The following is a 27,227-nucleotide window of genomic DNA, read 5'->3' as shown; positions in this document are numbered from 1 at the left end:
CAATCGCCGACGCCGATTCTCCTGTGCACTATACTTCACATTAAACTAGGTCGAACTTGACGTTACTTCACTAAACTCTGACACTTTAACTTTCTATTCGCACGCGGTTCTCAATGCTCTATTTAGATGCAAGGTTGCTCACTTCACTGCACGTTGACTCATGGTGAAGGTATTACTAGTAATGAACGAAAAATGCTGCTTTACACCTGCGCCGTATTTATACGTAAGTGAATATCTAGTCCCAACCTGGTCACTTTGGTCCTGAATCACTACACTGCCAAAGGCATGTTCTGACATGCCCCAAACTCGCCCACTGCACCTGTCTGAGTGCGAGACTGCCTGGAGCCTGGGGGCACTGTCCAATAGGAGAGCGAATATTACTCTGGTCTGTACGCAGGTAAAGGGATATTCCGTGTATATATATAAATAATATACAAGGTATATCAAACGATACATATATATATTCAGTTTAATCTGGCACTAACGTTAGCTAAAGTTAGCCAGCCAAATTGTTTGCAGAACAATGCTGCTAAGATACAGCCATCACTATTTAGACCATAAGTTGAGGAGCCTTCTCTCGCTCTCCTCTCGCTCTCGCTCTCTCTCTCGCTCTCTGCTGGTATAATATGATTTGTAGATGCATACAGATTGCAACTAAATTGAGCCAATCAGGGGCTTCAAATATGATGAAAAGGGGAATCTTTTTCTACCGTGGCCGCGCCAAGCAGAGTCATTGGTGTGGGGTGCGCGGACTGATATTGACGAACAATAATGGACACAGCGACTCGAGAGACAGGATTACGCTAATAGTTCGTCGTTGGACATATATAATAACCGCAAGATACATTCAGACAGTGTTGGATCTAACTAAATGAATTTATGGACACATTTATGCCTGGACCACAAAGCTAATCGAAGGGTTAGCGCAACGGGTGAGACTCAGCCTGTTATGATATAACGGAACGTAGACCAATCGCAGCCACTCTTATTGTCTGGGACCAAATACGGCCACGCCCCATTCCCAGTAAAAAGTGGGAATCTCTAGAATGTCTTTTGGCCGACGGCGTTTACGGAAGTGCCTCTCAAGGTGACGCTACACAACACTTTCTGTTGTCGGTAGATGGCAGCATTAGTTTAAAATTAAAAGGTGAACATGTTGAAAACTACAACAATACATTTCCCAAGAGCGTTAGCACAGGTCACAGGTCACTGGGACGTGTCTATTCTTTGATGCCATCTGAACAGCGGTAAACTATTAATGCGACGTCAGTACAGTGACCACGAATGGTAAACTAATTATCTTAACAAAAGTGCAAAAGTCATTAGCATTATGTTTGTTGTCTAAAACGGGAACATAATGGTACAATTTAAGATTTGAATGTTATCCGCATATAAAGGACAAACACAACTTTGTTAATTTGTAAGAAACCCCAATGAAAACGGCGCAGGGTAAGTAATATTCGCTATTGTTATGAAAATGTGATAGAATCCTATAAAAATGTGGACGCACTTGGTCACCGTGACGTTATATATATATTTTTTCATCAACTTTTTCTCCTTTTTCTGTGATTTTTCTCCCCATCCCAATTTACCTCTCGTGCCAATTCTCCCTCCCCTCCCCTGATCGTTGCTCGCATGTGCCCCCCACTGGCCGGTCGTAGGGAGGATAGAAGCCCATCACATGTCCCCTCCGATACATGTGGAGGCAGCCAGTCACATCTTTTCACCTGCCAGCGCCGACTCGCATTGGTGAGGAGTAACGTGTAGGAGGCTCACACTGCCCCCGCCATTTTCCTGTCTTTGCTGTGCAGGCGCCCTGACAGACCTGTAGAAGTCGCTGTTTACAACGACCAGACTACCACCCATCGACTCTCCTCCCGCTGACTCTGCCAATTGAGTCAGTATGACGGCCGGCCCAAGCCGGAGGTAACGCTGACAGCCGGGTTCGATACCGGTGTCTCTTGCGTTGGTGACGAGCCCAATGTCCGCTGCGCCACCCAGCCGCCCCTGTTATGATATTTTTTATATTAAATTGTAATTGTAGTGCTGTCAGACCCTGATACGGGTTGTCTTTTTCCCCCCCCTTTAATCCCTGTCTAACAACTAGGGATGCCCCCCGGACCCCGGTTTTAAACGGGAACCGGTTCTATATTAGAAAATACCGGAGTATTTATAAGCTCTGACGTCCTCGGTACTGCTATCGATACTCTAGAGAAATTATTATTATTATTATTATTATTATTTAAAAGTTGCGAACGATCCTCTCTCTGTCTCTGCACGAGAAGCGAGCCGCAGCCAGCGAGTCTCCTCGCGAGTCGCTCGCTAGTGCTACACATAGACATACGGGTCCTACATACGGGTACTCCTTAATGAAAGTGTCCCCGACGCCCCGTGCTATAGCGCTCTGCACACAGACAGCAGCTCTGCATGCACTGAGTCGTGATCATGGCGGATAGAGCGAAGCGTTCTAAAGTATGGATATACTTTACAAGGGTCAATGCCGACAATGCACGTTGCCACAAGTGCAACAAAACATTTGCCAGTAAGGGTGGCAATACGAGCAAATCAATTTATCAAAACATCTGTTGGCAAAACATGATATTAGTGTGCAGAAATGCGCGTATTCGACTGCCTTGCGCGCAGTGTTCCATCTGCATCCACTGCAGCCGTAACCGTAAGCCAAGATACGGAGTTGCCTAGGCTAATAACGAATTATTACAAATAGGCTAATAAACAAAACAATTGTTTAGCTACAAATACTACAATCTAAACTTTTTATAGATCGTCAAGCTGAGGCGTCAGCCACTATGTCCCAGGCCAGTGAGCCCAGGGCCACCACACATCCTCCTCCTCTACCTCCCTCCACCACCCAAAGTCCTTTCTCCCTAGCAGCTGCTAGAGGAAGGATGACAGAGGATAGGGTGAACGAGTGTCACAGTTCTGTTAGCCTTTTGCATTTGTTGTTTATTATAAAAAGTCTATAATTCAGAGTCAGACACATTTAAAACATTGTTGCTGCTGTTGCTGAAGAAATTATATTAATTTATTATATTTATTTATAAAGTTATATAAAAGAACATTGCTGTTGCTGAAGAAATTATATTTATTTATAATACTTATTTATAAAGTTGTATTTATAAATAATAAAGCAATGTTGATTCTGTTCTTAATTAATTGTCTTTTTTTCTTGCAAAAAAAGAACCAAAAAGAACCGATAAGAGTATCGATAAAGTACCGAACCGTTAAGCAGTATCGATAAGAGTAGTAGTATCGATAAAATCCTAACGATACCCATCCCTACTAACAACACAGCCTGAAGACAACATCGATAAGGTGTGCTATACCTTATGAGTTTATTAAGTGCTCTCCTCCCCCACAGATACACCACGCTCGGCAGGGTGGCGGGAACAACCGGACCAGCGTCGCCGCTTCCCTTTCGACGCCAGAGAGGATGAGCGTGGCTACCGGCGGCCGCGGTCAGGCAGTGGTAGCCTAGAGGACGACTCCAGGGACAGCTTGCCAGAGTGGTGTCTGGACGACGCAGAGCAGGAGACGGGGACCTTCGACTCATCGGGGGCCTTCCTCTCACTCAAGGTGATGATGAGGGCATATGTGATGAATTATGTATCGGCCACATTATCAGCTTGCTGCTATGACAACTAGTGCTGAGATACAACCAGGGCAGGGAATAAACTTAACAGTAGCTGGTAGATACCAGAAATCAGGATTTCACCATGTCATCTGTCCAATACAGTATAGAGCGGCACGGTGGTGTAGTGGTTAACACTGTCGCCTCACAGCAAGAAGGTCCAGGGTTCGATTCCAGCTTGGGGACCAGGTTTCCATGATGCCAGTTACCCAGGTGGGGTATCTCCCAGGCCTTTCTGTGTGGAGTTTGCATGTTCTCCCCGTGCTCGCAAGGGTTTCCCCCCCGATAAGATAAACCCAATGGAAAAACATGCACAACAATAGATCGCTAACGCTGTGGCGTCCTTGACGAAGACGGACAGGAGCACTTGGATTGGTCCCCTGGCGCGGCTCACGTTGACGCCTGTCTGCTCCCGGCTGCCCTTGGGGGGGAAGGACGACGGGATGGGTTAATCGCAGATACGAATCGCATGTGTGCCGATTGATGACCTCTGAGCAGGTCCTAAATTATTATTATTATTATACATATCTTAAATATGAGGGTTATTTACTTGACAAAGTGGCTTGTAGAAAAGACAAATGTACCGGCCACAACCAAAGTTTACCAGCATTTGGCTGTAGGTGTTCAATTCCAGGTCCAGTTGAACTAATAAACATGTCAAAATATATGTGTGACAGTAACTAACTAATTGCTGTACCCTTCCTCCTGCTTTCAGAAATCCTCCAAGGAGCCCATCATGGAGGAGGCAGAGCTGGACTTCAGACCCTTAGAGGAGTGTGAGGAGGGCCTGGAGGAGGAGGAGACCAAAGAGACAGAACCAGAGATGGACAGAGAGGAGGGTGAGGCACATGGGACTATTTCCATACTATTTTTCGGACTATGAAGGAAATATTGTGATTCATGGGAAAAGGTTTATCTTTTGGCCGGTGATGAGGAATTGCACGCGTTATGGTTTTAACTAGAGGTGGGCATAGATACTTTTTTTTAATCTAGATTAATCTATCTGCAATCCTGGATTTAATCTAGATTAAAATGGCTAAAAAAAACATTCAAAATATGTGTGTTCTACCCAAATAATGACCAGAAGTAAGTCCTTACTTTTTCTTTCCTCCTTATGTTTCTCAGGCCAGGTGGCCCATTACACCATGAGCCCATCTCCCGTTTCCAAAATGCATTACAGACTGTTTGAAAAAGCTGTTTTGCTATGATAATTGGTAATGAAATATCAAAATAATGTTCAATAAGATGTACTTGTGTTTAATAAGTTGTTTTAACACAAATAAATAATATTACCAGTACAGTACAGTATCTAGCACACTCTCAGGAGCAAAACAGAAAGAATCATTTCAAACTTGAACTATGTGACATGGCTTGAATCAACTGCTCCAGTGGAGTTGCTCAGTGGCCAATGGTGTCAACTGTGGTTGTACTGGGCAGCTCCCAGGTGTGAATGGAACTGTGTGAATGTGAAGCAGGGCGTTCCTGAAAAAGAGCATCTGTGCTCAGCGAACCTACCCTGGGTAAATATATATATATATTTTTTTTAGATTAATGCGTTAATTATATTATCGCGCGATACTAGTATCGCGTTAACGCAGCACGTTAACGGCCCAGCTCTAGTTTTAACATAGGCCCTTGAGGCAGACGATCAGTGTTGCATATCTTCTTCCCAATCAAACAATTGTTTTGGATTTCCAGAGCTGGCTAGAGTGGAGGACGAAGCTCCTCCTGCTCTCTCCCCAGCCCCAGAGCCCCAGCCCTCTGCCCAGACACTGCCTCCCAGCAGAGCAGAAGAGCCAGAGAGACTAGTGGAAAGGACTGAGAGACGACCTCCCCCAGAGCCACGACCAGAGCCCAGCAAAGCCCCCCTGCATGTCCCCCTATCCACCAGCATGCTGGATTCCCTACCCAAAACCCACATCACCACCACTCTCACAGGTGGGCTATGAGATATACTGTATTTATGTATTCGTGTATTTTTTTTAATCTCCTCAACGACTGTGTGGCTCAGCGGAGTAGCAACACAATCATCAAATTTGCTGACGACACAGTAGTGGTGGGCCTGATCTCTGCAAACGACAAGAGGGCCTACCTGGAAGAGGTCAAGGTCCTGGCGGGATGGTGCCAGGAAAACAGCCTCTCCCTGAACGTCCGCAAAACAAAGGAGATGATTGTGGACTTCAGGAGGTCGGGGGTCAAGGACTACAGCCCCCTCAGCATCGACGGGGCACCGGTTGAGAGAGTGAACAGCTTTAAGTACCTCGGAGCCCACATATCCGAGGACTTGACATGGACCACACACATTGACAGTGTTGTGAAGAAGGCACGACAACGCCTCTACTTCCTCAGGCGCCTAAGGAAGTTCCAAGTCAGTCAGAAGATCCTTAAGAACTTCTACTCATGTACAATAGAGAGCATCCTGACTGGCAACATCACCTCCTGGTTTGGGAATAGCACTGCACAAGACCGAAGCAGACTACAAAGAGTGACACGTTCAGCCGAACGCACAATTGGAGGGGGGCTCCCCACCCTCCAGAACATTTACAACAAGCGGTGCAGGGGCAAGGCTAAGAGAATCATTAAGGACTCCAGCCACCAGAACAACTGCCTCTTTGAACTGCTGCGGTCAGGCAAGCGATACCGGAGTCTCAAGGCGAGCACAGAAAGACTCAGAAGAAGCTTCTATCCCCAGGCCATCAGGCTGCTCAACGAACAATGAAAGCTCAACGAACAATGAACACTACACAACAACCATCAAACGCACATAGCACACACATCCACATGCACACACTCACTTTAAACAAACACACTGTAGCACCCACTCCCCACACTTTATATTTATTGATAAAGGATTTGCACTACAACCCGTACACCTTACTGTAAATTGTACCTAAATTGTACCTCATCCCATTTCTGCTTTGCACTATATAGTATTGTATATTAGTACACTGCATAGTATATTGTATATTATATGGTAACTCAGTTACGTCTATTCTGCATCGAACATTGTACATATGTCTATACTGAACATTGTGACCTCATTTTCTACTTCTAATTTACATGCTATACTATGTTATTTGATACTTATCTTGTCTAGCACAGTCTCTGGAGCGTAACAGTAAGAAGCATTTTGTATAAAAGTATTCTGTACTTCTGTATGACAACTATTAAAGAAACTTGAAACCTCTGCCTTCTGGTTCTCGAGTGTCTACTTTTCATCCGGCTATACTCTGCAAATGTGCAGGGAGTAAATAAAGCCCATGAAAACGAGATTCAGACCCATGCGATTTTCATATTTGTTGCTGAGATTTTGGTCTGTATGACCTTCATCAAAGCTACAAAGAAGAAAATTGATGGCAGAGGCATGTACCTCTGCGTAATTGTCCCGTCTCATTGTCCCGTCCCATGCAGAAGTCGCTGCCCCGTCGCCAACCATTCAGCTCCAGCAGAAGAAACCCCTGGAAGTGCACGGGGCGATGCCCAACCCTTTGCCCTTCCCCAGCCCTTGCATGATGGCTCCCATCGGCAGGCCCACCATCATGCCACACCACACGGATGAAGATGAGGGACTCAAACACTTCGAGCAGGTCAGTTAGAATACAGTGGCTTTGTGTCAAAGTCAGTTTCCCTGTTTCAGTGACATCTATTGCATGCTACTGGCTTTTTAAAATGTGAACATGGTTGTACACCGTAAAACATTAGCAACACCCTTTTCATGACAAAAGCAAAGGTTGAATGCTTGTTATTCTGTTCTTCCTTACAATGTAAATGTAAAACTACTGTGTTACTGTATAAACATTTGTACTTTTCATGTAAAATGCAGTGACTAGGTGAAAATGACAATCTGGGTGGTTTAAGAATATCTTTGGAGTTATTCTTCATTAAAAAGTGGTATGATATTTTCGTGGAGCTTCAATGCAAATGACTGCAGACGGGTGGTTCTGATTAGTGGGCGTCCCCTCCTGTCAAGTGAGTGGGGCGCCCAATGATGCCTATGGTGGGTGAAACACTGACTAGGAATATGTTGCTAATGTTTTGTACACAGAGTATGATGAGTTCAGTGAATTACGCGATGACTTACTCATCGATCCGCTCACTCCTGGAACCCTTCACTGTACAGGAAGCAGAGAAGATGGTAGCATATCTGCAGGATGGTGCAGTGGATGACGAAAGGCTGGCAGCTAATAGCTCGGAGAAACCCAAGGCTGCGGGCCTGCCTCTTACCCACGAGGCTGCTCTCAAGTGGTTTTACAAGGATCCCCAGGGGGAAATACAAGGTATGGCTTGGAGGAAGTGAGAATCTCTACACACCATGGTTGGGCTCGGCTCACTTTCCAGTCAATGAATTCAGGAAGAGGGTTTTTCTATATTGATGCGCTTGGCTTGGGGTTATCCAAACTGTTAAATAATTGAGAATGAATGTTCTTTTACTAAATAGCAATTTCTCTTTCATATTTTGAATTGACAAAAGTCATAGTAAATGGACCGGCACTAACCCTGATGTAATGACTAGAAAACGGTTGCCAAAATTATTACGTAACATTATATGGCATGAACACATGGAAAACCTCCCGGTCCAATGCAACTCCCTCATCCCCATGTCTACCCTTCATTCTCCCTCAGGTCCATTTAGTAACCAGGAGATGACAGAGTGGTTCCAGGCTGGTTACTTCACTATGACCCTGCTGGTCAAGAGGGGCTGTGACGAGGTCTTTCAGCCCCTGGGAGACATCATCAAGATTTGGGGGAGGGTCCCCTTCACCCCTGGTCCTGCACCCCCACCTCTACAGGTGCCATTTCCAGACCAAGGCTTTTTAGATATGAAATGCACCTCATAGTCCAGCAATGTCACTCACTCACTCACTCCTTCAGTCACAGCCACTTTGCCCCTAGTGGCTGCTCATTGGTATGGCTTTTTGTGTAAGACCAGTTAACACCATGTGACAGTGCTTTGCATCTATGACATTGCTGTGTCCTTGTTTTTATACAGTTCTTAGAAATAGGAGTGTTGTTGCTGCTCAATTGCCTTTTACTAGTTCTCCTGAATGGACTCATTCACCATGAAGGCAAATGGGGATTCTAGATCTTAAGTCAATATACCAGTTGTGATCTCCAGGTGGCAACGTCACTCCATTCTACCAGTAACGTGTGTGTGTGTCTGTCATCTCGCAACTACGTCAGACTAGGTTGAATTTATCTCAAACCCTTCCCTCTTTTCTTGTTGATCCTCAAATCACAAGTGTTGCTTCCCTCGGACAGAGTTTTTATATGTCCGATTGTGACTCTTGTCTCCATGTGTAGGCGGATGGTGATCAAGAGAGGCTGAAGAGGCAGCAGGAGCTGACTGCCCTCAACCTCTACCAGTTACAGCAGCTTCAGTACCAGTACCTCCTTAGGTATGTCAGCCCCTTCCATCCCCGTCAGCCATAGTCCACGTCTACTACAATACCAACTTCCTTATCTCTTGTTTGTCCATAATGGAAAGTAACATTGTGTTTTAACAGGGGGTTTGGGGCTTTCATATCTCCTGTTTATCCATAATGGCACAGTTTGTGCTCCAAGAGTTTAATAGGCTGGGATAAAACATGGTTTGAAGTGATGATGGACTGATTGTAAATCTGTGTAGTTTTTTTTAACCTCTTAAGCCCGATCGGTACCGGGCCGAGATTTATTTCATGTCACAAATGGATCAATACAGTCCGTAATTAAGTGATGTTGTTTCTTTTTCAAATGTAGCCAAGAGTAAAGACCCTAACCCCTATCAAAACAGCAGTGTATATTTTCAGCACTACGTTTGTTTAGCAATGTTTTTAAGTGTTAACCTCTTAACACATTCGGGGCCAGACCCGAGATATCCCGGGTTAACTCGCCATGCGTTGGGCGCCAAACCCGAGAAAAGTCGGGTTTTCTATCGTTATTTCTTTTATTAGATATTCCCATTCATAATCTATCGAGGGAGCCTGTGTTATCATTGGGAATGAGTCTGAGATCGCAAACGTCCAATACCGCCGCCTTGCGGCCGGTATTGCATATCCTTTGAAACCCTCTGGCTTGGGCTGTGTCGATCTAAGAAGTCCGGTCCGGGTTTTCCTAGTAGGGCATGGCGAGCGGTTATAACACATGGATTGAGGATAATCAAGCACTCCCGGTTCATGTTCTTTGGTGGATTATGTTGGCAACACGATCGACATCAATACTTGGAATGGCGATTAGATAATTGGAATATTCTTTTTGCAGTACATCCTAGTCAAGGTAAGGGCTATATGGTATCAATCTTGCATTGATCGAAGAATCCCTTCCCCACGATCCTTATCTGTGTGTGTAATGTATTCCATTGGTGACGATCGAAGCAACATAATACCGATACTATAGCGTTGATTTCAGATTGATCGTTGATACAGGCGAGGAACGCCGCGGTTTCTAGTGAAATGCACTAAACGCTGCATAGCGGCGTTTCCTGGGATTAGACAGAATTACTCTAAAACTATACTCATATATTCACCACGGTATAAAACGGGAATGTATGGATGAATTTTCTTTTTCTTTTTCACAAATTGAACAATGGATACTCGATGTCAAATGGGCAATAGTTTTATATCCATAGCTATGATATTTAATATAGTTTTAGCCCTGCAAACACCGCCATGTATCCCTATTCTTTAAAGCGCTGTCATTCTTACCACACAGCCCACAGCGACCTCTGGCGCTGAAAGTGTTAAGCCCGGAGCCCTATTTTCTGAAAATCCGCCTAACATACATGCCTAAGTAAATGGAATATTGCTCCACTTCTACAATGTCAATTAGCATGTTCTTGGTATCTAGGGACATCTATGGACCTCAGTGAATGTATTCCCAGTGTCAGAAATATTGTGTCTATTACTAGGCTTGCTTAAATTGTGATGAAACGAGAATATGAATTATGATTTTTCTTTGCATCTTTGACAGTGAATAACACCATGCTAAAAATGACCAGACATGAAGAACTGCCACTAAGCTCGTTCAGTACCTTCTTGAGATCACGTGTACAAAAGATCTAAGGAAATTAATAAAGGGAAGATGATTAAACGAAGGTTTTGTAGATGCAGTACTGAATTCTCCCATCTGGACCAATGCAATTTGAAATATTATTATAGAATAGCAGGCCTATAAATGACGTTATTATAGCCAATTCGCACATTTATGGATTGTGCCAAATCTTCTCTTTCAAATGACAGAGTTCAATTTGGATTTAGTATCACCAGGCGTGCATGAAGAACGGATAATGAAATCTACTGTATTTTTGTATTTCTTTTTTATTCTTGCAAGAGCTCCGCCATTTTGAAACTGTTTTCAAATCGGATGGTTGCTAAATGCTCAAAATAGGGGAGACAAACTAACTGCCCTCCAATATATGCCAATAACGTTCAGTTTGTTGGTATATAATCCAGAGTAATAAGAAAAAATAATAATAATAATCACAAAGTCATTTGCTTGCAGAAAGCTAGAAGCCTTTGGGAAGTGTTTTTTTTTTTTTTTTTTTTTTTTTTTTTTTTAGATCTTTTTCCCCCTCCTTTTTCCTCCGATTTTCTCCCATCCCAATGTTAGTCGTTATGCCAATTCCCAATCCCCTTCCTGGTCGCTGCGCACTTACCCCCCACAGTCGGTCTGGGAGAGTGGAGGCTACCACGTGCTTCCTCCGACCAGGGTTTCCGTTAGAATTTTTTTTTGCAGGTCTGAGTGTCCGGTAGATTGAAATCTACCGGACACTCAGACCTGCAAAAAAAAATTCTAACGGAAACCCTGGTCGGAGGAAGCACGTGGTAGCCTCCACTCTCCCAGACCGACTGTGGGGGGTAAGTGCGCAGCGACCAGGAAGGGGATTGGGAATTGGCATAACGACTAACATTGGGATGGGAGAAAAATGGGATAAATTCCGGTCAGAGTTTATTGAGCTTAAAAACAATTGATAGGCCTATATAAAGAATGACATCCTCAAAGCATTTATAATATTTTAACTTAAAACTAGGCTACTTTTGCGTATATACAGTCATTAATATATTCCAAATAAAATAAGTCCCTCGAGACTTCGTGCTGCTGCCGACTTGAGGTGTCGGTGGGCAGTCTGCCCGACATTAATAAACGGCAGTCTGTTATAATCACATTTTTATGAGCTAACGAATTCCGTTATATTGGACATTTGTATTAATTATATCAAGCGAAGAACTGAGAAATTTGGCAGAGAGAGACGGCAACATTATCGTGGGTTTGCGTGATGACTCCATCTCCCAACGACTTTGTGCTGGTCATAATGTCCTATGAAAATAATTCCCTCTAAGCACAATTTGATTATTTGAATTGTATTAAAATAGGCTAAAATTAAATAGCCTATGCGATGAACGAAACAATCATTACATTTGTTTCATCGTTGCTTCACCAAGCAGCCGGTCTAATAATGACATCGCTGTTGTCAGCGCGAGCTGGCTGCTGCTAGATTTACGTGAAGCATGGAGCTGCAGACCCACAGAGCAGCGGTGTTTTTAGGTCCGGTCTGGGGACCGCTCACCAGCGCCCCCCACCCAACAGCTGAATTGCCAATGGCTGAATTGGAGTACTGCACCTTGCCGGCAAAGCTGGTGGGTTCTGTGGGTCTGCAGATGGATGCTTCTCGCAAATCTAGCAGCAGCCAGCTCGCGCTGACAACAGCGATGTCATTATTAGACCGGCTGCTTGGTGAAGCAACGATGAAACAAATGTAATGATTGTTTCGTTCATCGCATAGGCTATTTAATTTTAGCCTATTTTAATACAATTCAAATAATCTAATTGTGCTTAGAGGGATTTATTTTCACCGGACATTATGACCGGAGAGATTAAATATGTCAGACTTCAACAGATTTTGCCGGTCAAATACCGGTAATTACCGGCTAACTGAAACGCTGCCTCCGACACACGTCCAGCCAATCAACCGCTTCTTTTCACCTGGCAGCGCGGATTCTCACTGAGAGGGCGTAGCGTGTGGAAGGATCACACTATCCCACTTAGATCCTATCCGCGCTTAGCAGGCGCCCCGACCGAACTGTAGGAGTCGCTGTTTACAACGACCCGGACCCACCCCGCCAGCTTCTCCCACCCTCTAATACTGCCAATTGTATTAGTGTGAACGGCCAGCCAAGCTGGTGACAATCCCGGAGCTGTGAGCTGGATTCGAACAGGCGAATCCAGCCGCTCCGGGGTTGGTGACGAACGCAATCTCCGTTACGCCACCTGACCGCCTGTGGGAAGTGTAGTTTTAAAAAATTCCAACGCTCATTGAAAGCTCTGGATGTCCTCTTGACTCAAAATGACTACATTACGACGGCCGTTAATTCAAAATGGCCGATTTCCGCAATAACAAAACATTTAAAAAAACTAAATTTGCTCTGGGCACCAGGGTGGCGCACCACGTACAGAGATGCGGTGCAACGCGGCCGTCCCGGGTTCCAATAAAATATCTACCAAAAACATAATAAATAAATAAAATCTCACTAATAACATTAACCTATTGGTAAACAAACATATTGATGAAAATATACATTATAACTGCTGTTGTGACATGGTTATGATTGTTTATTCTTGAATACGTTTGGAGAAAAAAACCCGATAATTATGTCAAACAGTCTGGTGAGCTTGATTTATGACATGATGTCATTTGTGGTCCGGCACTCTTCCTCCTCATCGATTGCCTGTAGCTGCATTTGCACAACTGCGTCCATCCCTGCTGCTAACGTTAGCTAATGTTAAAACGAACCTAAACTAACGTTACAACTAACCCAAACTAACAAACGTAACAAACAAACTAAATATAACTATTACACTATATATACAAGAACACGAGCAAAAACAAACATAAACACGGCTATTATATGGGTTGTTATCAATGGGTTGGTTGAGAAGGGAAATCAGCTATGTTTCATCTAGGGAACCTAGCTACATACGGGGTACAATGTTGCTTAGGCTACGCGTAGCTGTTGCAGAAATATAGTCAAAGCTGCAGCCGTTTGACGTGGAGAAAAAAATATTGATGTGATTTTCGTGTTAATATCTCACGGGTCGAACAAACCTGAATGTTATTGCCATACAACACAACATATATTGTTTCTTTACCTTTCTGTGAACGTCTAGCAAAAAAACTTGTCTCAATCCGGTAAAAAATGGTGGAGCTATGGACATTATACAAAAGTAACTAGGGATGCCCCGATCGATCGGCCAGCGATCGGTATCGGCCGATATTCAGTATAAATATGAGATTGGTGAATTCCGATAATGCTTTATTTTCGCTGATCGTGAAAACCGATCGAAAAACATGATCCAATTCTTAGCGGAGATCTCACTTGCTGACTCTCTCAGGCACACAGAGCTGCAGCAGCGCACTGCCCCTCCTCCTCCCCTGCCCCTCCCGCACCCGTGTCAACAAGCTCCAGCAATAGTCTGCTCTAGTGCATGCGACCTCTGTGAGCTAACGTTAGCTACCTAGCTATCGTTACTGTTTTTTTAATAAAACCAAAATCGATCGGTATCGGCCAGTGCATGTGAGCGGATCGGAGCGTGAGCGGCGCGGGGCGCGGAGCGGCCGGTTTTGACGTGAGCGAGGAGTGGGTTTTAAAATGAGTCGGCGCGACGTCCGGAGCGAGAGTTCTCCTCCGCTCCAATCCACTCCAGGCCGCTCACAGTGGTTTAACACTGATGTAATATTATACATGCAGTACAATGCCAAAGCAACAGATGGCGATGTACAAACATGAAGGCCATTTTCAACCAATGAGAAGGGTGAACCTGTGATAGGCTGTTCGTTCAGGCTTTGTCACTGTAGAGACGCCCACACTCACTCCAGTTGAAAAAGTATCGACGCCATTGTTGTTGACGTTAGCTTACATGCTAACGTTAATGGCAGCGACCATAGCATTGTGGCTCGGCTAGCCTATCATCGCTTAATAGAGATAGTGAATGGATAAACAACGTTATTTAACATTGCAGAATGGCTACAATTACAATGCGGCTCAATACAAACAATTGTTAAGGGGCCCAGGGGGTGTAGACTGTTGTAGTTTGAGCTCATTTACACCATGCTCCAAAAAAAGAAGAAAAAAAAACTGCCGAGCGATCTGGCGCGGGGAGCGGGGAGCGCTCGATTCAAGGTGAGCGGGGAGCGAGCGGAGAGCGACTTGGGGGCGGGGTCAACATGAGTGATTAGCGGAGCGGACCAAGCTTTAAAGAGCGAAGAGCGGATTTCTCGGCCGCGCCGATCCGCTCACGTGGTCTGGTATCGGCCGATATCGCTCATAGACGATCGGTGATCGGTATCGGTGGCAAAAAACGTGATCGGGGCATCCCTAAAAGTAACTGTACTTGCAGTAGATTTCATTCACGGACTTTGCTTCCCTATATCGGGCGCCTGGTGATACTAAATCCAGATTTAACTCTGCCATTGGAAAGAGGAGATTTGGGCCGATCCATAAATGTATGACGTGTCCATAATAAGGTAATTTATACGCCTGATATTCTATATTTTAACTGGTTAACTGTAGTCTTTTCTCCTGTCACTCCCATGGTTTGTCTTCCTCCCCCAGGCAGCAGTATGCCCAGGCCTTGGCCCAGCAGAAAGCTGCTGCCCTCAGCTCGGCTCCTCTTCAGCAACAGCAGCAACAACAGCAGCAGATTAACCTTCTCCTACAGCAATACCAGACCCTCAAGATGAGGTCAGTTGTACATTCTCTCACTCTCACACACACACACACACACACACACACACACACACACACACACACACACACACACACACACACACATATATGTAGCACATATACAATTTGCCTCTTCACCAGTGGTGGTTTATGCTGCACCGTGATCAGAAATGTTTGGCCATATTCAGGCTGCAGTTGAGAATTTTACTGAGTCTGAGAGGAATCTTGCGGTTTTCTGTAACGTTGCTTTTGAATATAGTTTGAACAACAATTTGGAATAGGCCTAATGTTACAACCCCAGTAAGTCGAGGGGAAGGGGTAATGAACATAAAAGATGATTGTGATGTAACCTGGATGTAATCAACCAATGGAAGAACAAACTAATGCCAAACAACAAATGAGGTGCAAGAAAGTTAAGTTATATTGTGAAATTAATATTTGCAGACCATAAGAACATTAATTTCACTGACTAAATACACAATTAACAAGGACAGGTGATTCCGGAGACGCACAGCCAAGGGGGAGGGGGAAGGAAAAGGGAGCTTGAATAATGCCAAAGATCTGAACTGAGTAAGACGAAACCAACTCTGTAGGGAATAGATTATCTAAATATACAAGAGGGAGAGAGGGAACAACAGCCACATGCTAGAATGTAACGCCTAATATGAAGTGTGTGTGTGCAGCCTCAACTGAAGGAGGATGAGTAAGGGGTTGTTTTCATGCTTATCTTATTTTAAGACTACACACTATAGGCTGGATGCAGGTACAAAATAAAAAGCTAAACATTACAATTGTATTAAAAAAAAGAAAAAGCCCTGTGGTATGCCTATTATTACTGCGTTATTGCAGTTATTTCTACAGCCCTAGTTGATTGTGTTCTCTTGTTTTCTAGAGCATCTGAGAGCCCCTTACCTCCTGTTACCCGGTCCCTGTCTGTACCAGACTCGGCTTCTGTGTGGGAAATGCAGAACCCGTCCTCTCAGGCCTCCTGTACACCAAACCTTCAACAAGCCGCTCCCAGCTGTAAGATTCCACCCAGATCAATAGTTACTTGTCATTGTATGAACCTTGTAAAAGCATTATACAATGATTTAGAAATAACCAGTCTCAAAGGTAGCATAACAACACCACAATAAAAATTATTTATTCGATTTCCAGTACTGTTATACACCCAGGTATCACAATGAACTTAAAAACAATATAGTTTTGGGGGGGTGGAATCGAATACTTGGATGTAGGTAAATACAGTGCATATAAATCTCCATTCATCTCTACAGCATGGGATGGCAGCAGTGTATGGGACCTACCCATAGAGTCCATGGCGCAGGCTCCGACCATCGAGCAGATGCAGCAGCTAGAGAAGGCAAAGGGCGCTAAGGTAACCAGACTTTCACCAGCCTGCCGTCCTGTCCGTCGCTATAATAGTACATTTCACATCTAGAGCTTAATGACTGGCTTCTTCTAGAGCTGTCCCTGAAGCCTGTTTTTGGGCTTCGAACTTCATCAGGGTTTTTCAAACGGACGTTCGAACCTTCGTTTTTAATAAAATAAAAAATTTCAATTTTTTTGTATATACCGGTAAATATCCTCAAACTAAATAAAGTGATTCATCTGATTAAATTATTTTATTTTTATTTTTATCAACTTTCTTTAATGAATATAACTCATCAGTTTTAATACTATAATATTAGTGTAGCCTAATCTTTATCTGCAACTGTGAAGATAACCCCTATTGGTTTAAACAGAATGAATAGACGCATACAAAAAAAAAACTAACAAATTTGAACGTTTTTAGAATTCCAATGCCAACGTAACGAACGAAGGTCAGAATGTTTGGGCTCAGCCCTAGCTTCTTCACACCTTTTCCCTTAACCATTGCAACTCTGTGGACTTTGAGAGAATTGAGGTTCAATCGTAGTCCAGATGTAGCATACACATACTGCATTCCACGCAGACCATAATGATGCGATGGCGGACCTCAGCACATGTCCGCATGCGCATCAAGGAACGTGGAAAAGGATTGCTGACTGTCCGCCCATAGTGTCTGCGCCCTGTACTTCTAGACCGTGTGAGAGCCTTTTTCTCTTCCCCTACTTGTAACAGCTGGAGCTGGAGAGGCGTGAGGCAGAGATTAGGGCCAAGAGGGAAGAGGACGATAGGAAGCGGCTAGAAGAGGCCCTGCGAGCCAGACAGGAGGAGGAACGCAAGCGGGTGGAAGAGGAGGAGCTGGCACGGCACAAACAGGTATAGAGGAAACCGTGTCCTAGAACTCCCCAGGACATGGGATGATGGCTCTTCATATTCTCTCCGCTGTTGTTGACACTGATTTTAAAAATGACAAAACATTATCATCCCCAGGGGGGAGTTTTGTCGCTGTCAACTACAGCAATACAGTGGTTGGAAGAGAAGGTACAAAGACTAATAAGAACATAAACAATTATAGAAAATTATTTAATAAAAGAAAGGGATAAGGGCTAGAAATACTGACATATCTACAGGATTCCTATTTACATAAGACATATCTACATGATTCTTATTTACATACCGACATATATACAGCATTCCTATTTACATACCGACATATCTACAGGATTCCTATTTACATACGAACATATCTACAGCATTCCTATTTACATACCGACATCTACAGGATTCCTATTTACATATGAACATATCTACATGATTCCTATTTACATACTGACATATCTACAGGATTCATATTTACATACCGACATATCTACAGCATTCATATTTACATACCAACATATCTACAGGATTCCTATTTACATATCTACAGGATTCCTATTTACATACTACTGACATATCTACACGCTTCCTATTTACATACCAACATATCTACAGGATTCCTATTTACATACTGACATCTACGTGATTCCTATTTACATACTGACATATCTAGTATTTGAATTTAATTGTACAGAGATAAAAGTGTGGTACTAATACTTCATACAGAAATATACTAAATATTTAGTGTATATGCTATGACTAAAACTATATATATATACTGGACTAGTCACAGCAGATTAGAATCCAATCTGATTGAGGCTATATGACTATTGTCAAAGTCAACTAGTCAGTTTTCCATTTGTGCAAGACACACAGACTGCAACACGAGGCACTGTAGAGACGGATGACTGATGGCAAAAAGGGACACTTGAAATATTTCCATGGCACATTAAGGAGGGATGAGCCTGTAGTGAAAGGTGCTGATGATCCATTGTTTTATTTTGTCTTCAGGAGGAGGCATTGAGGAGACAACGGGAGCAGGAAGTGTTGCAGCTCAGACAGAAGGAGGAGGAGGAGAGACGGGCCCAAGAAGACGTTCTCCGCAGACTGGAGGAGAGGCGGAGGGAAGAGGAGGAGAGGAAGCAAAGAGAAGAGTTCCTCCGCAAACAGGTGCGCCCCTAAACACTCGATTGAGATGGTTAGGAAGGTCATAGGTCAGTGGAATTTGGGACTGGTTTGTAATGCAATTAATAATCTACTCGCCCCACTGTGTACCATTACCAGTACTTAACCCCTTAAATCCAACGGTCCCGTTACCGGGCCGAGATTTATTTCACTTCATGAATTGATTAATACAGTCCATATTAATTAATGTAGCATTTTTTCTTCTTCAAATGTAGCCAAGAGTGAAGACCCTAACCCTATCAAAACAGCAGTCAAAGTGTATATTTTCAGCACTACGTTGGTTTACCAATGATTTTAAGTGTTATTAGCTAAATATGAGTATAGAAATCTCTGCGCATTGAGTCAGAAAACGGCGGATATTGCCACGAGGAAATGACGCGGTCATACATGTTTGTAGTCCTATGAAAGTCCCAGGGCTTTCAACTGGCTTTTGAATTTCATAAAACTACCCTACCCAGCTCACGCCAGACTGCTCCAAGTTTGACAGGGGCTGGCATGATTTCGTGATGTCTCACGGGGTCGAACAGACCTGAACGTTATGTCCATAAAATAGGACTTAGTTCGTTTCTTTTACCTTTCTGTGAACGTCTAGGGAAAACGCGTCTCAATCTGATGAAAAATGGCGGAGCATTTTTCATTACAAGAAATTGACTACGTTAATTCACGATCTTAGCTGCCCTGTTACGGGCGCCTGGTGGGTCTAAATCCAGATTGAACTCTGCCATTTGAAAGAGGAGATTTGGCCCGATCCATAGATGTATGACTTGGCCATAATAAGGTCATTTTATAGGCCTGATATTCTATATTCATTCATTTAAAATAGCATGTGTACGGATGGCAAAATGCAGTACGATATCTACAAAAAAACCTGTAAAACATGTGCCCTTTATTAATTTGCTTAGGTTCTTTGTACTAGCGATGCCCCGATCACGTTTTTTGCCACCGATCGGCGTGAGCCATATCGGTAGATACCGATCCGATACCGATCGTTTTTGAGTAAAAAAAAATTAAAAATTATTTTATATATATATTTTCTTTTATAAAATATATATATTATATAATTAGACTTGTACTTGTATTATCTGCGAGACATCGCCACCACGCAACAAGCTCCACTGTCTGTGTACTCGAGTAGCCTCCAGCTACGGCCAGGATTTTCCGGAGCTGCAGCTGGACCCTATTGATCATATTCAACAACATGCCCTCAGCTCGAATACGCATCGAATGAGTGTTATAAAACATTGATATCGGGAGCTATCTGTGGCTACTGCTGGCCGGCTATATAACGTTGATACAGGGCCTCTGTGAACTATTTAGTTCAGTGGGACTTTTCGTTTTGAACAGTGAGCTGGCGTCAGCTAACGTGAGCTAGCTGAGGTATCATACACGTCTCTACTAGACTTTCTGGAGCGTTTGTTGATGTCAGGAGCTATCGGTAGCTGGCCGGCTAGATACCGTTCGGTTAGACAATGCCTCATCATGTATTGGACTGGAAGTGAATGGTTGACTGGGTCATTTTGTAACGGTAGCTAACGTTAGCTCAGGGAGACGCCGTCCTCCCGTCCCACTAGACTAGACCCGTGTTTACATGCGCGCGGGAGGGGCTGGAGGGAGGAGCAGACGCCGCACCACTGTGTGGGAGTGAGTGCAGCTCCCGGTGTCTGAGACAGAACTCAGCGAGTGAGATCGGTTTTGACTATCGGCGAAAATAAAGCATTATCACAGATCACCGATCGCATATTTATACTGATTATCGGCCGATAACGATCGGTGGCCGATCGATCGGGGCATCCCTACTTTGTACACTTGATCTAAAGAATGTGCTAAATGAGCTCAGTGGCAATTATTCACGTCTGGTAATAATAATAATTTATATTCTCCTTTGGTTAATTACAATTTACTCGAGCATAGTAACGGACACAATGTCTTGACAATCGGAATACATTCCCTGAGGTCCATAGTAGGGATGCACCGATCAGACTTTCAGTCCCAAGAATTGTAAAGGATCACAAGTGTGTTTTTGATTGGTTGTAAACAAAGACAAAAATAAAAATAAACTTCATTCAATTAATAAACTGTATGCCTCACTGTCACAGTGTGGAAGAGACTGGGATCATTATTTTGTGCAAGGCAACATCAGGCTTGACTTAAAACATTACTTTCCTAACTTAGTGAAACTAAATGTAACAAATTAACACATAGATATAAATGTACTGAATGGTTATTTCTTATTTTATTTATTATTAAATTATTTTTTTATCCGATATATATATATATATTTCTTTTACCGATACCCGATCCAGCTATTTTACTGATATCGGCGGCCGATACCAATATCGGATCGGTGCATCCCTAGTCCATAGATGTCCCTAGATACCAAGAACATGCAAATGGACCTTGTAGAAGTGGAGCAATAGTGTACTTTTAGGCACATTTTCTGAAAATATGGCTAGGGCTTAAAGGAACACGCCAACCTTTTTGGAAATTAGCTTATTTGCCATCTACCCTGGAGTTAGACGAGCAGATACATACTGTTGGATTCTTGGCAATCAGCCAATCTCATCTCATCATCTCCTCTCTGTTGTGCGTTGTGTTTTTCTTGCAACCCCTATTAGTACATCCATAATCAGAAGAAACGACACTGCACGTGATCTCTTTCCTCAGATCATCATGTTTATTTTCATAAACATAGCCTCATCATCAGATGTAAACCAGTTCTGTATTGTCCTTGGAAAGTATTTGGAAGAAACTAAATTCATTATTCTAATGGATTTCTCCTTTCACCCCGCTCGGTGGTCGGCCTAGCTGTTATCCAAAAGCCTTCCCTGTTGTCGTGCCAAGTCCTCCCCTCCCTTTCCCTGCGAGGGGGGGGGGGGAATCGTTTCAAAGTCTGATCAACGCTCCCTCTCCTTCCTGTGTGTCGTATCTGAATCTAACTTACACCCGGAAGAACTCTCTATATTATTCTCGCCATAGCAACGACAGGCCCGCCCCTAGTAACCGCTACTCCATGACACGCCCTGGCTCTTTGACCCACATCACTATAGCAACGGCACCTCTGTGGTTACACTGGTATGTGACGACTGCCCAGCGCTGCTGTAGAAAATAACCTTGATGCTGTGGCTATCAGCTGTTGATGTTAAACAGCACAGCCTCATCTGTGGTGTTAGTCTGCTCCTAACACACACTCTCTCTGTTATCCTCCTCCTCTGAGATGACTATGAGTAGATGCTGTCATCCACCAATATTTTACATTATATACACCTTGAAAAACATAGACATCCTTCAATACCCTTTTCTTCTCTGTGCATGCATTAGGCCTAGGGAACAGCCGCACCGTTAGCCTAGCTTGGCATCATTCACTCGAAGTAGGTGTTCCAGTGTAGCCTAGTTCCCAACAATCACGAAATACACTCCAAATACAACTCCAAAACTTTCCTGTAAACATGTTGTGACCTGTGTATTTAACCCTTTCTCTGCCACGCTTATATCCATCCACCGTCCTCTGCCAGCTCTATTTGTCTATGGAGATGTTCCCCTTCTTTGCAGGGCTATAACTTTTTAAATTGTATTGCTAAATTGACATTACTATGGCCCATTCAACGTCAAGTATCTATGGTTTAGGATGTAGCAACGTTCTACTTTTTCATTCACATATTCATACTAAAATACGGTCTAAAGTAAAAATGTTTTTATCGTTTTCTGCAGCATTCTGCAGAACGTGAGTTATAGCCCTAAATACATATTTATTAGATCATCAAATGTAGTTTGATACCGATTGACGTCAGATAAAAAATTTCAATTGTACAAGGTCCTACACGTCATGCCTCATCATCTGCTGGTGACTGGGGGGGGGTTTATAAGTCTGTGGCCGACGTTAAATCATTTATTTAGTATGGGTGATATGTTGATCGGAGCAGTGTATGTTTAATAATAATCAAACACGCTGAAACTCACAGCAGCTTCCTCGTAGCATTGGGAGCAGAAAGTTCGCTATTATGGGATGTTTATATATGCGATCCATGTCCAGGTTGTATAATACTATATACGTCCAAATCATGTTGTTTATAGAGTTATTGGCAACGGATCGCTATTCAGTGTATCAAGCTGGAGTCCCGCTAGCGATAGCGAGTGGCCGGACGAAATATGGGTGAGCACCACTTCCGGCGCGTCACTTCCGGTTTTGGCGATTCGCCGATCGGCCACCAGATGGCAGTCTTGAACCGTTGGAGAGTTGAGAGGAGATCAACAGCAAGTCTCCGTGGGTGAAATATGATTGCCATGACAGATTTTTTTACAGCAAAGATGCTGTAAGACGTCATTGGCAGATTACGCATGGCCTTGGCGATTAAAGGGTTAATAGACATTTTCGTTTTCTAAGCGGATATATACTCTGATTATTTTTTTTTGCCGAACCACTGCTGCCTGGGCGCAGTGATTTCATCACCTCAAAAGCCCTGTTGCTTTTTGAAAAACGGGGCTTTTGAGGTGATATCACTTGCGCCTAGGCCGCAGTGGTTCGGCAAAAAGAAATTCAGAGTTTATATCTGCTTAGAAAACTTAAAAATATGTATCTGCTTGTCTAACTCCAGGGTAGATGGCAAATAAGCGAATTTCCCCAAAAGTTCCCCTTTTAAGAGGTTAAGCTCATCGGCAGCCTAAAAATCATTCTTCAAAAATACTGTCCGCTACTTCACCAGGAGGAAGAGCGGCGGAAGCAGGAGGAGCTGGAGGCTCTGAGGAGGCACGAGGAGGAGCAGCGAGCGGAGCAGGTGGCTGCAGCGGCGGCAGCTGCGGCTGCCCTGGCCCAGCAACAGCAGGAGGAGCAGAAGAGGAGAGAACAGGAGGCGCAGAGGCAGCAGGAACTACAAAGACAGAGGCAGCAACAGCAAGAGGCCCTCAGGCGACTCCAGCAGCAACAGCAGCAGCAGCAGCTTGCACAGATGAAGGTAAGGCCAAGAAGAACACGTGATAGGAAGCCGGGCACCGTTGTGGTCTGATTTGACCTACATAATTTAGCACCTTATAACTAGTTGGAATACATGGTTTATTTCAAGAGTATTGTTTATTTCAGGTTTCAACTACAGACTTATTGTGCTTTTTTCCTGTTGTCTTTCTTTTTCATAGCTCCCATCTTCCTCAAAGTGGGGGCAGCAGTCGGCCAACACAGCAGCCATAAGTCAGACTCAGAATGCTTTGTCGCTCTCTGAGATCCAGAAACTGGAGGAGGAGGGGGAACGAGAGGCGCTGGAGGAGGTAACGGCTGCCAAAAGCAGGCTTCCTATTCTTCTACTTCCACAACAATGTTGTAGTGCCTGTGGTAAACAACAATACACAACAATCTATACAAACTATACAATACAAGGTAGAAAAAATTGATAAATACAAACATCTACAGTGAAGTAGCAGCAGTCTGTGCGTTTTAACACATTGGGTGCTAACGATGAATGACGAATTATCGCTTGATTGCCACCACTCTAATCAATGAGATGACGAGCACATTTGCGAACGCTTAAACTATATCTTAAATTATGGCTATGGGTCTAATACACCCGTCGCTTATCAATGACTTGCTTGCAGTCAACATGTACGAAACGGATTGTTTTTTTCATCAGTACATTTCCATTTTATACCATTTTGAATAAGAGTATAGTTTTGGAAATTTCTAGAAAGAAAAAAACATTCTGCAGTAATAGCCATTTACTGGAATACACACAACACCAGTGTTAATTTTGTCAACTAAAATGATGACGAAAGATGTTCGTCAACGAAGGTTTTTTTCAAACGACAACGAGATGTGACGTCACGTTATCGAAGACCATGTGACGCTAACGAGACTAAATAGTTTATTAAATATCGTTGACCACAACTGAGGACACAAAAATGTAATTTACAAAAACCAGGACGAAATTTCTCTTCATGTATGTTGATATTGTTGACTAAAATAATTATAACTTTTCTTAATGCCATCGTCCCGACATAGTGTGACGGGGAGCTCCGTTATTAGCATTAGCTGAAGAGCTATTTGAAAAGCTAGTTTTAGCTTAACGTTACCTTGGATAAAGTTGGGACTATTCATAATCCAGCTGCAGACCTGCAATCAAAGTACAGCAAGTTGGCAAAGGAGTATTCCAAGGTAAATCACTTTCATCAGTAACGTTACATTGTTTGTATTTCCATCTAGCTCGCGTTAACTAGTGGCTAACCTAGCTCACGTTAATGTGGCTAACTGATCGACCTCTCGCACACAATTAATGGCATGTTGCGGACAGCCATACCGGTGACGATGTTTAGCTTTTAGTGCCAAATGATAAGAGTCTGAGGCTCAAAAGAGAATGTTGAATATTTATTGTGCATTAAAAATCACAACAGAGCCTCTGCTACTAGCTAACCTAAAAGGAGCCTTCTGGAAGCAAGTGCAACAACGTATAATGTCTGTGTGGAACCAATGTGCCAACAACCTTCTTCTTCTTGTATATTTCCGGCGGACTACGCGTCTAGGCGTATTGCCGCCCTCCACAGGACAGAGGGAGCACTAAGATTTCCAGCCCTCCCTATATTCTGCTATACAGCCCCGCAGCGAGCAGGAACTGCACAACAGCACTAGCTCTCTCTTGGTGGTTCTCACCCAGGCCTAGAAATGAAGGCAAAGAGAAATAATTAACTCCCTGAGAAGAAAGAACTCTAAAGAAGGATTTTTGTTCTCTGTACTTATGCCGCGTTCACGTTACGTGGGAAGAAGCGGAAGAACCAGCTTCCGACTGGGAAAAACCATTCACGTCAGCCTCCTAGTGGTAATTCCTACTAGGACATATGGGATTTTTTTATAGACCCTGATATCTCCCACTTCGCTTCACGAATTGCGGAAGTATGGATGTGGGCGTTTCATCGAGTCAAAGCGTGAAGGCTTCCTAGTTGTAGCAACGAGATGTCCTCTGGTTCTTCCGCTTCTTCCCACGTAATGTGAACGCGGCATTAATACAGTCCATCAGGACATGCTGCACTGACTCCACCCCCCCACACTCGCACAACCCAGAAGGATGTTTCCCTACTGTACACAACGTCTGATTAAGCCCACAGTGCCCCAACTGTAATCTACAGATTATAACAGTCTCTTCTCGCCCCCCCAAAAGGGGCCCCCATCCTCCTGACAGAGGGCTGGATAGAATAAGGGGCCTTTCTCACTCAGGTATTCGGTTCCATTCCGTTTCGTTCTAGCCCGTTCCGAGATCTGATGCGAACTCCCCCCCCCCTCTCCCCCCTCTAGTTTGCGTACACACTGCAGTCTTGTTTCGTTCCGGGTTCTGTTTACGGTTTGCCTTTTGAGCGTTTACGCTTGCCGTAGGCGATGATGTCACGTTCGAAAATGTAAACACAGGAAGTGTTAACTTGGCGCTGGAGACTGGATGCTGATATAAAATGAATAAATAAGCAATAAATATGAAGTTATATTTGAACCTCTGTTGTCAAGCCTTGTCAATATAACCCACCCCATTTTATCACGAATGGATGGTGTTGTAGAGTTCGCTTTTGAGCGTTTCCCAGGGCTAACGCTAAGCTAACGGCTAACGCTAGTTAGCTTAGCCTAGTCTAGTATAGCCTGTAGCACTTTTTCTTTTCAGCAAAGAACGTGCAATAAACAAAACGGATACATTCACTGTGTGTTCTGCCTCTTTTCTCACGAATGGAACTCTGTTGTAGAGTCCGCTTTTGAGCGTTTTGCAGGGTTAACGTTAACGCTAAGCTAACGGCTAACGCTAGTTATCTTAGCCTTTTACTAGTAACATTGCTGCATCGATTATATTGAATGTCATTGATCTACTGGTCGACCACGGCCGACTGGTTGGGCACCACTGGTCTAATAGAAATAAATGCATTTGAACAAGAAAGTATAGTATACAGCAATGGCTAACGCTAAGCTAACGGCTAACGCTAGTTAGCTTAGCCTGTCCAGCAGCTAACATTATCCCATCACTCGTGGCAATTATATTACATGTCATTGATCTACTGGTCGACCACGGCCGACTGGTTGGGCACCACTGGTCTAATAGAAATAAATGCATTCAAACAAGAAACTAATGTATAGAAAATAGCATGGCAAACAAAAATTGCTAGGCCTAATGCGAGCCAGGGAAGTGCTGTGCGTTTGTAACATGGCTTCATGTTTTCATCCACTTGTTTTTGGTTGAGGTCTGAACTCTCAAATTGCCCATAAATATCGTTTTTGTGGGTATTCTCCAGTTGTTGCTGTGTGGTGTTATCTGCCCAAAATTCAAGCAAGCATGACAGTAACGACGTTGTGTGTGTCACGCCCACGGCCGATTCCGAGACCACCTAATCCAACTGGCCCAGTTCAGCGGGGGATAAAACGAATCGGCGGCGTTTCGCTCCCAAAAGGGGTGAGTGAGAACACTCCCCCCCGTGCTCCGGGGCGGTGATTAGATCCC

General features: G+C 43.8%; 1 protein-coding gene across 8 annotated transcripts in view; it reads left to right on the top strand.

The window, feature by feature from the left end:
* gigyf2 (GRB10 interacting GYF protein 2) overlaps nt 1-27,227 on the top strand; it is a 78,715-nt gene that overhangs the window by 16,926 nt on the left and 34,562 nt on the right. For 3 of the 8 annotated variants that reach the window (XM_084327450.1, XM_084327446.1, XM_084327445.1), the window contains 15 exons: nt 3,380-3,594; nt 4,365-4,488; nt 5,348-5,587; nt 7,061-7,236; nt 7,695-7,926; nt 8,273-8,439; nt 8,951-9,045; nt 15,235-15,363; nt 16,241-16,371; nt 16,626-16,726; nt 17,452-17,592; nt 17,707-17,757; nt 18,607-18,765; nt 23,481-23,729; nt 23,908-24,036. In XM_084327450.1, the coding sequence (XP_084183576.1) occupies nt 3,380-3,594; nt 4,365-4,488; nt 5,348-5,587; nt 7,061-7,236; nt 7,695-7,926; nt 8,273-8,439; nt 8,951-9,045; nt 15,235-15,363; nt 16,241-16,371; nt 16,626-16,726; nt 17,452-17,592; nt 17,707-17,757; nt 18,607-18,765; nt 23,481-23,729; nt 23,908-24,036 (2,339 nt within the window). The remainder of the gene's footprint in view (nt 1-3,379; nt 3,595-4,364; nt 4,489-5,347; nt 5,588-7,060; nt 7,237-7,694; nt 7,927-8,272; nt 8,440-8,950; nt 9,046-15,234; nt 15,364-16,240; nt 16,372-16,625; nt 16,727-17,451; nt 17,593-17,706; nt 17,758-18,606; nt 18,766-23,480; nt 23,730-23,907; nt 24,037-27,227) is intronic. The other 5 variants (XM_084327452.1, XM_084327451.1, XM_084327449.1 and 2 more) reach the window with 3 other exon arrangements.

Source organism: Notolepis coatsorum (genome assembly GCF_963971535.1).
Source record: "Notolepis coatsorum genome assembly, chromosome: 13".
Lineage (NCBI taxonomy): Eukaryota > Metazoa > Chordata > Actinopteri > Aulopiformes > Paralepididae > Notolepis > Notolepis coatsorum.
The sequence above is the reverse complement of the archived record's forward strand: the minus strand, read 5'-3'. Positions and strand labels throughout refer to the sequence as shown.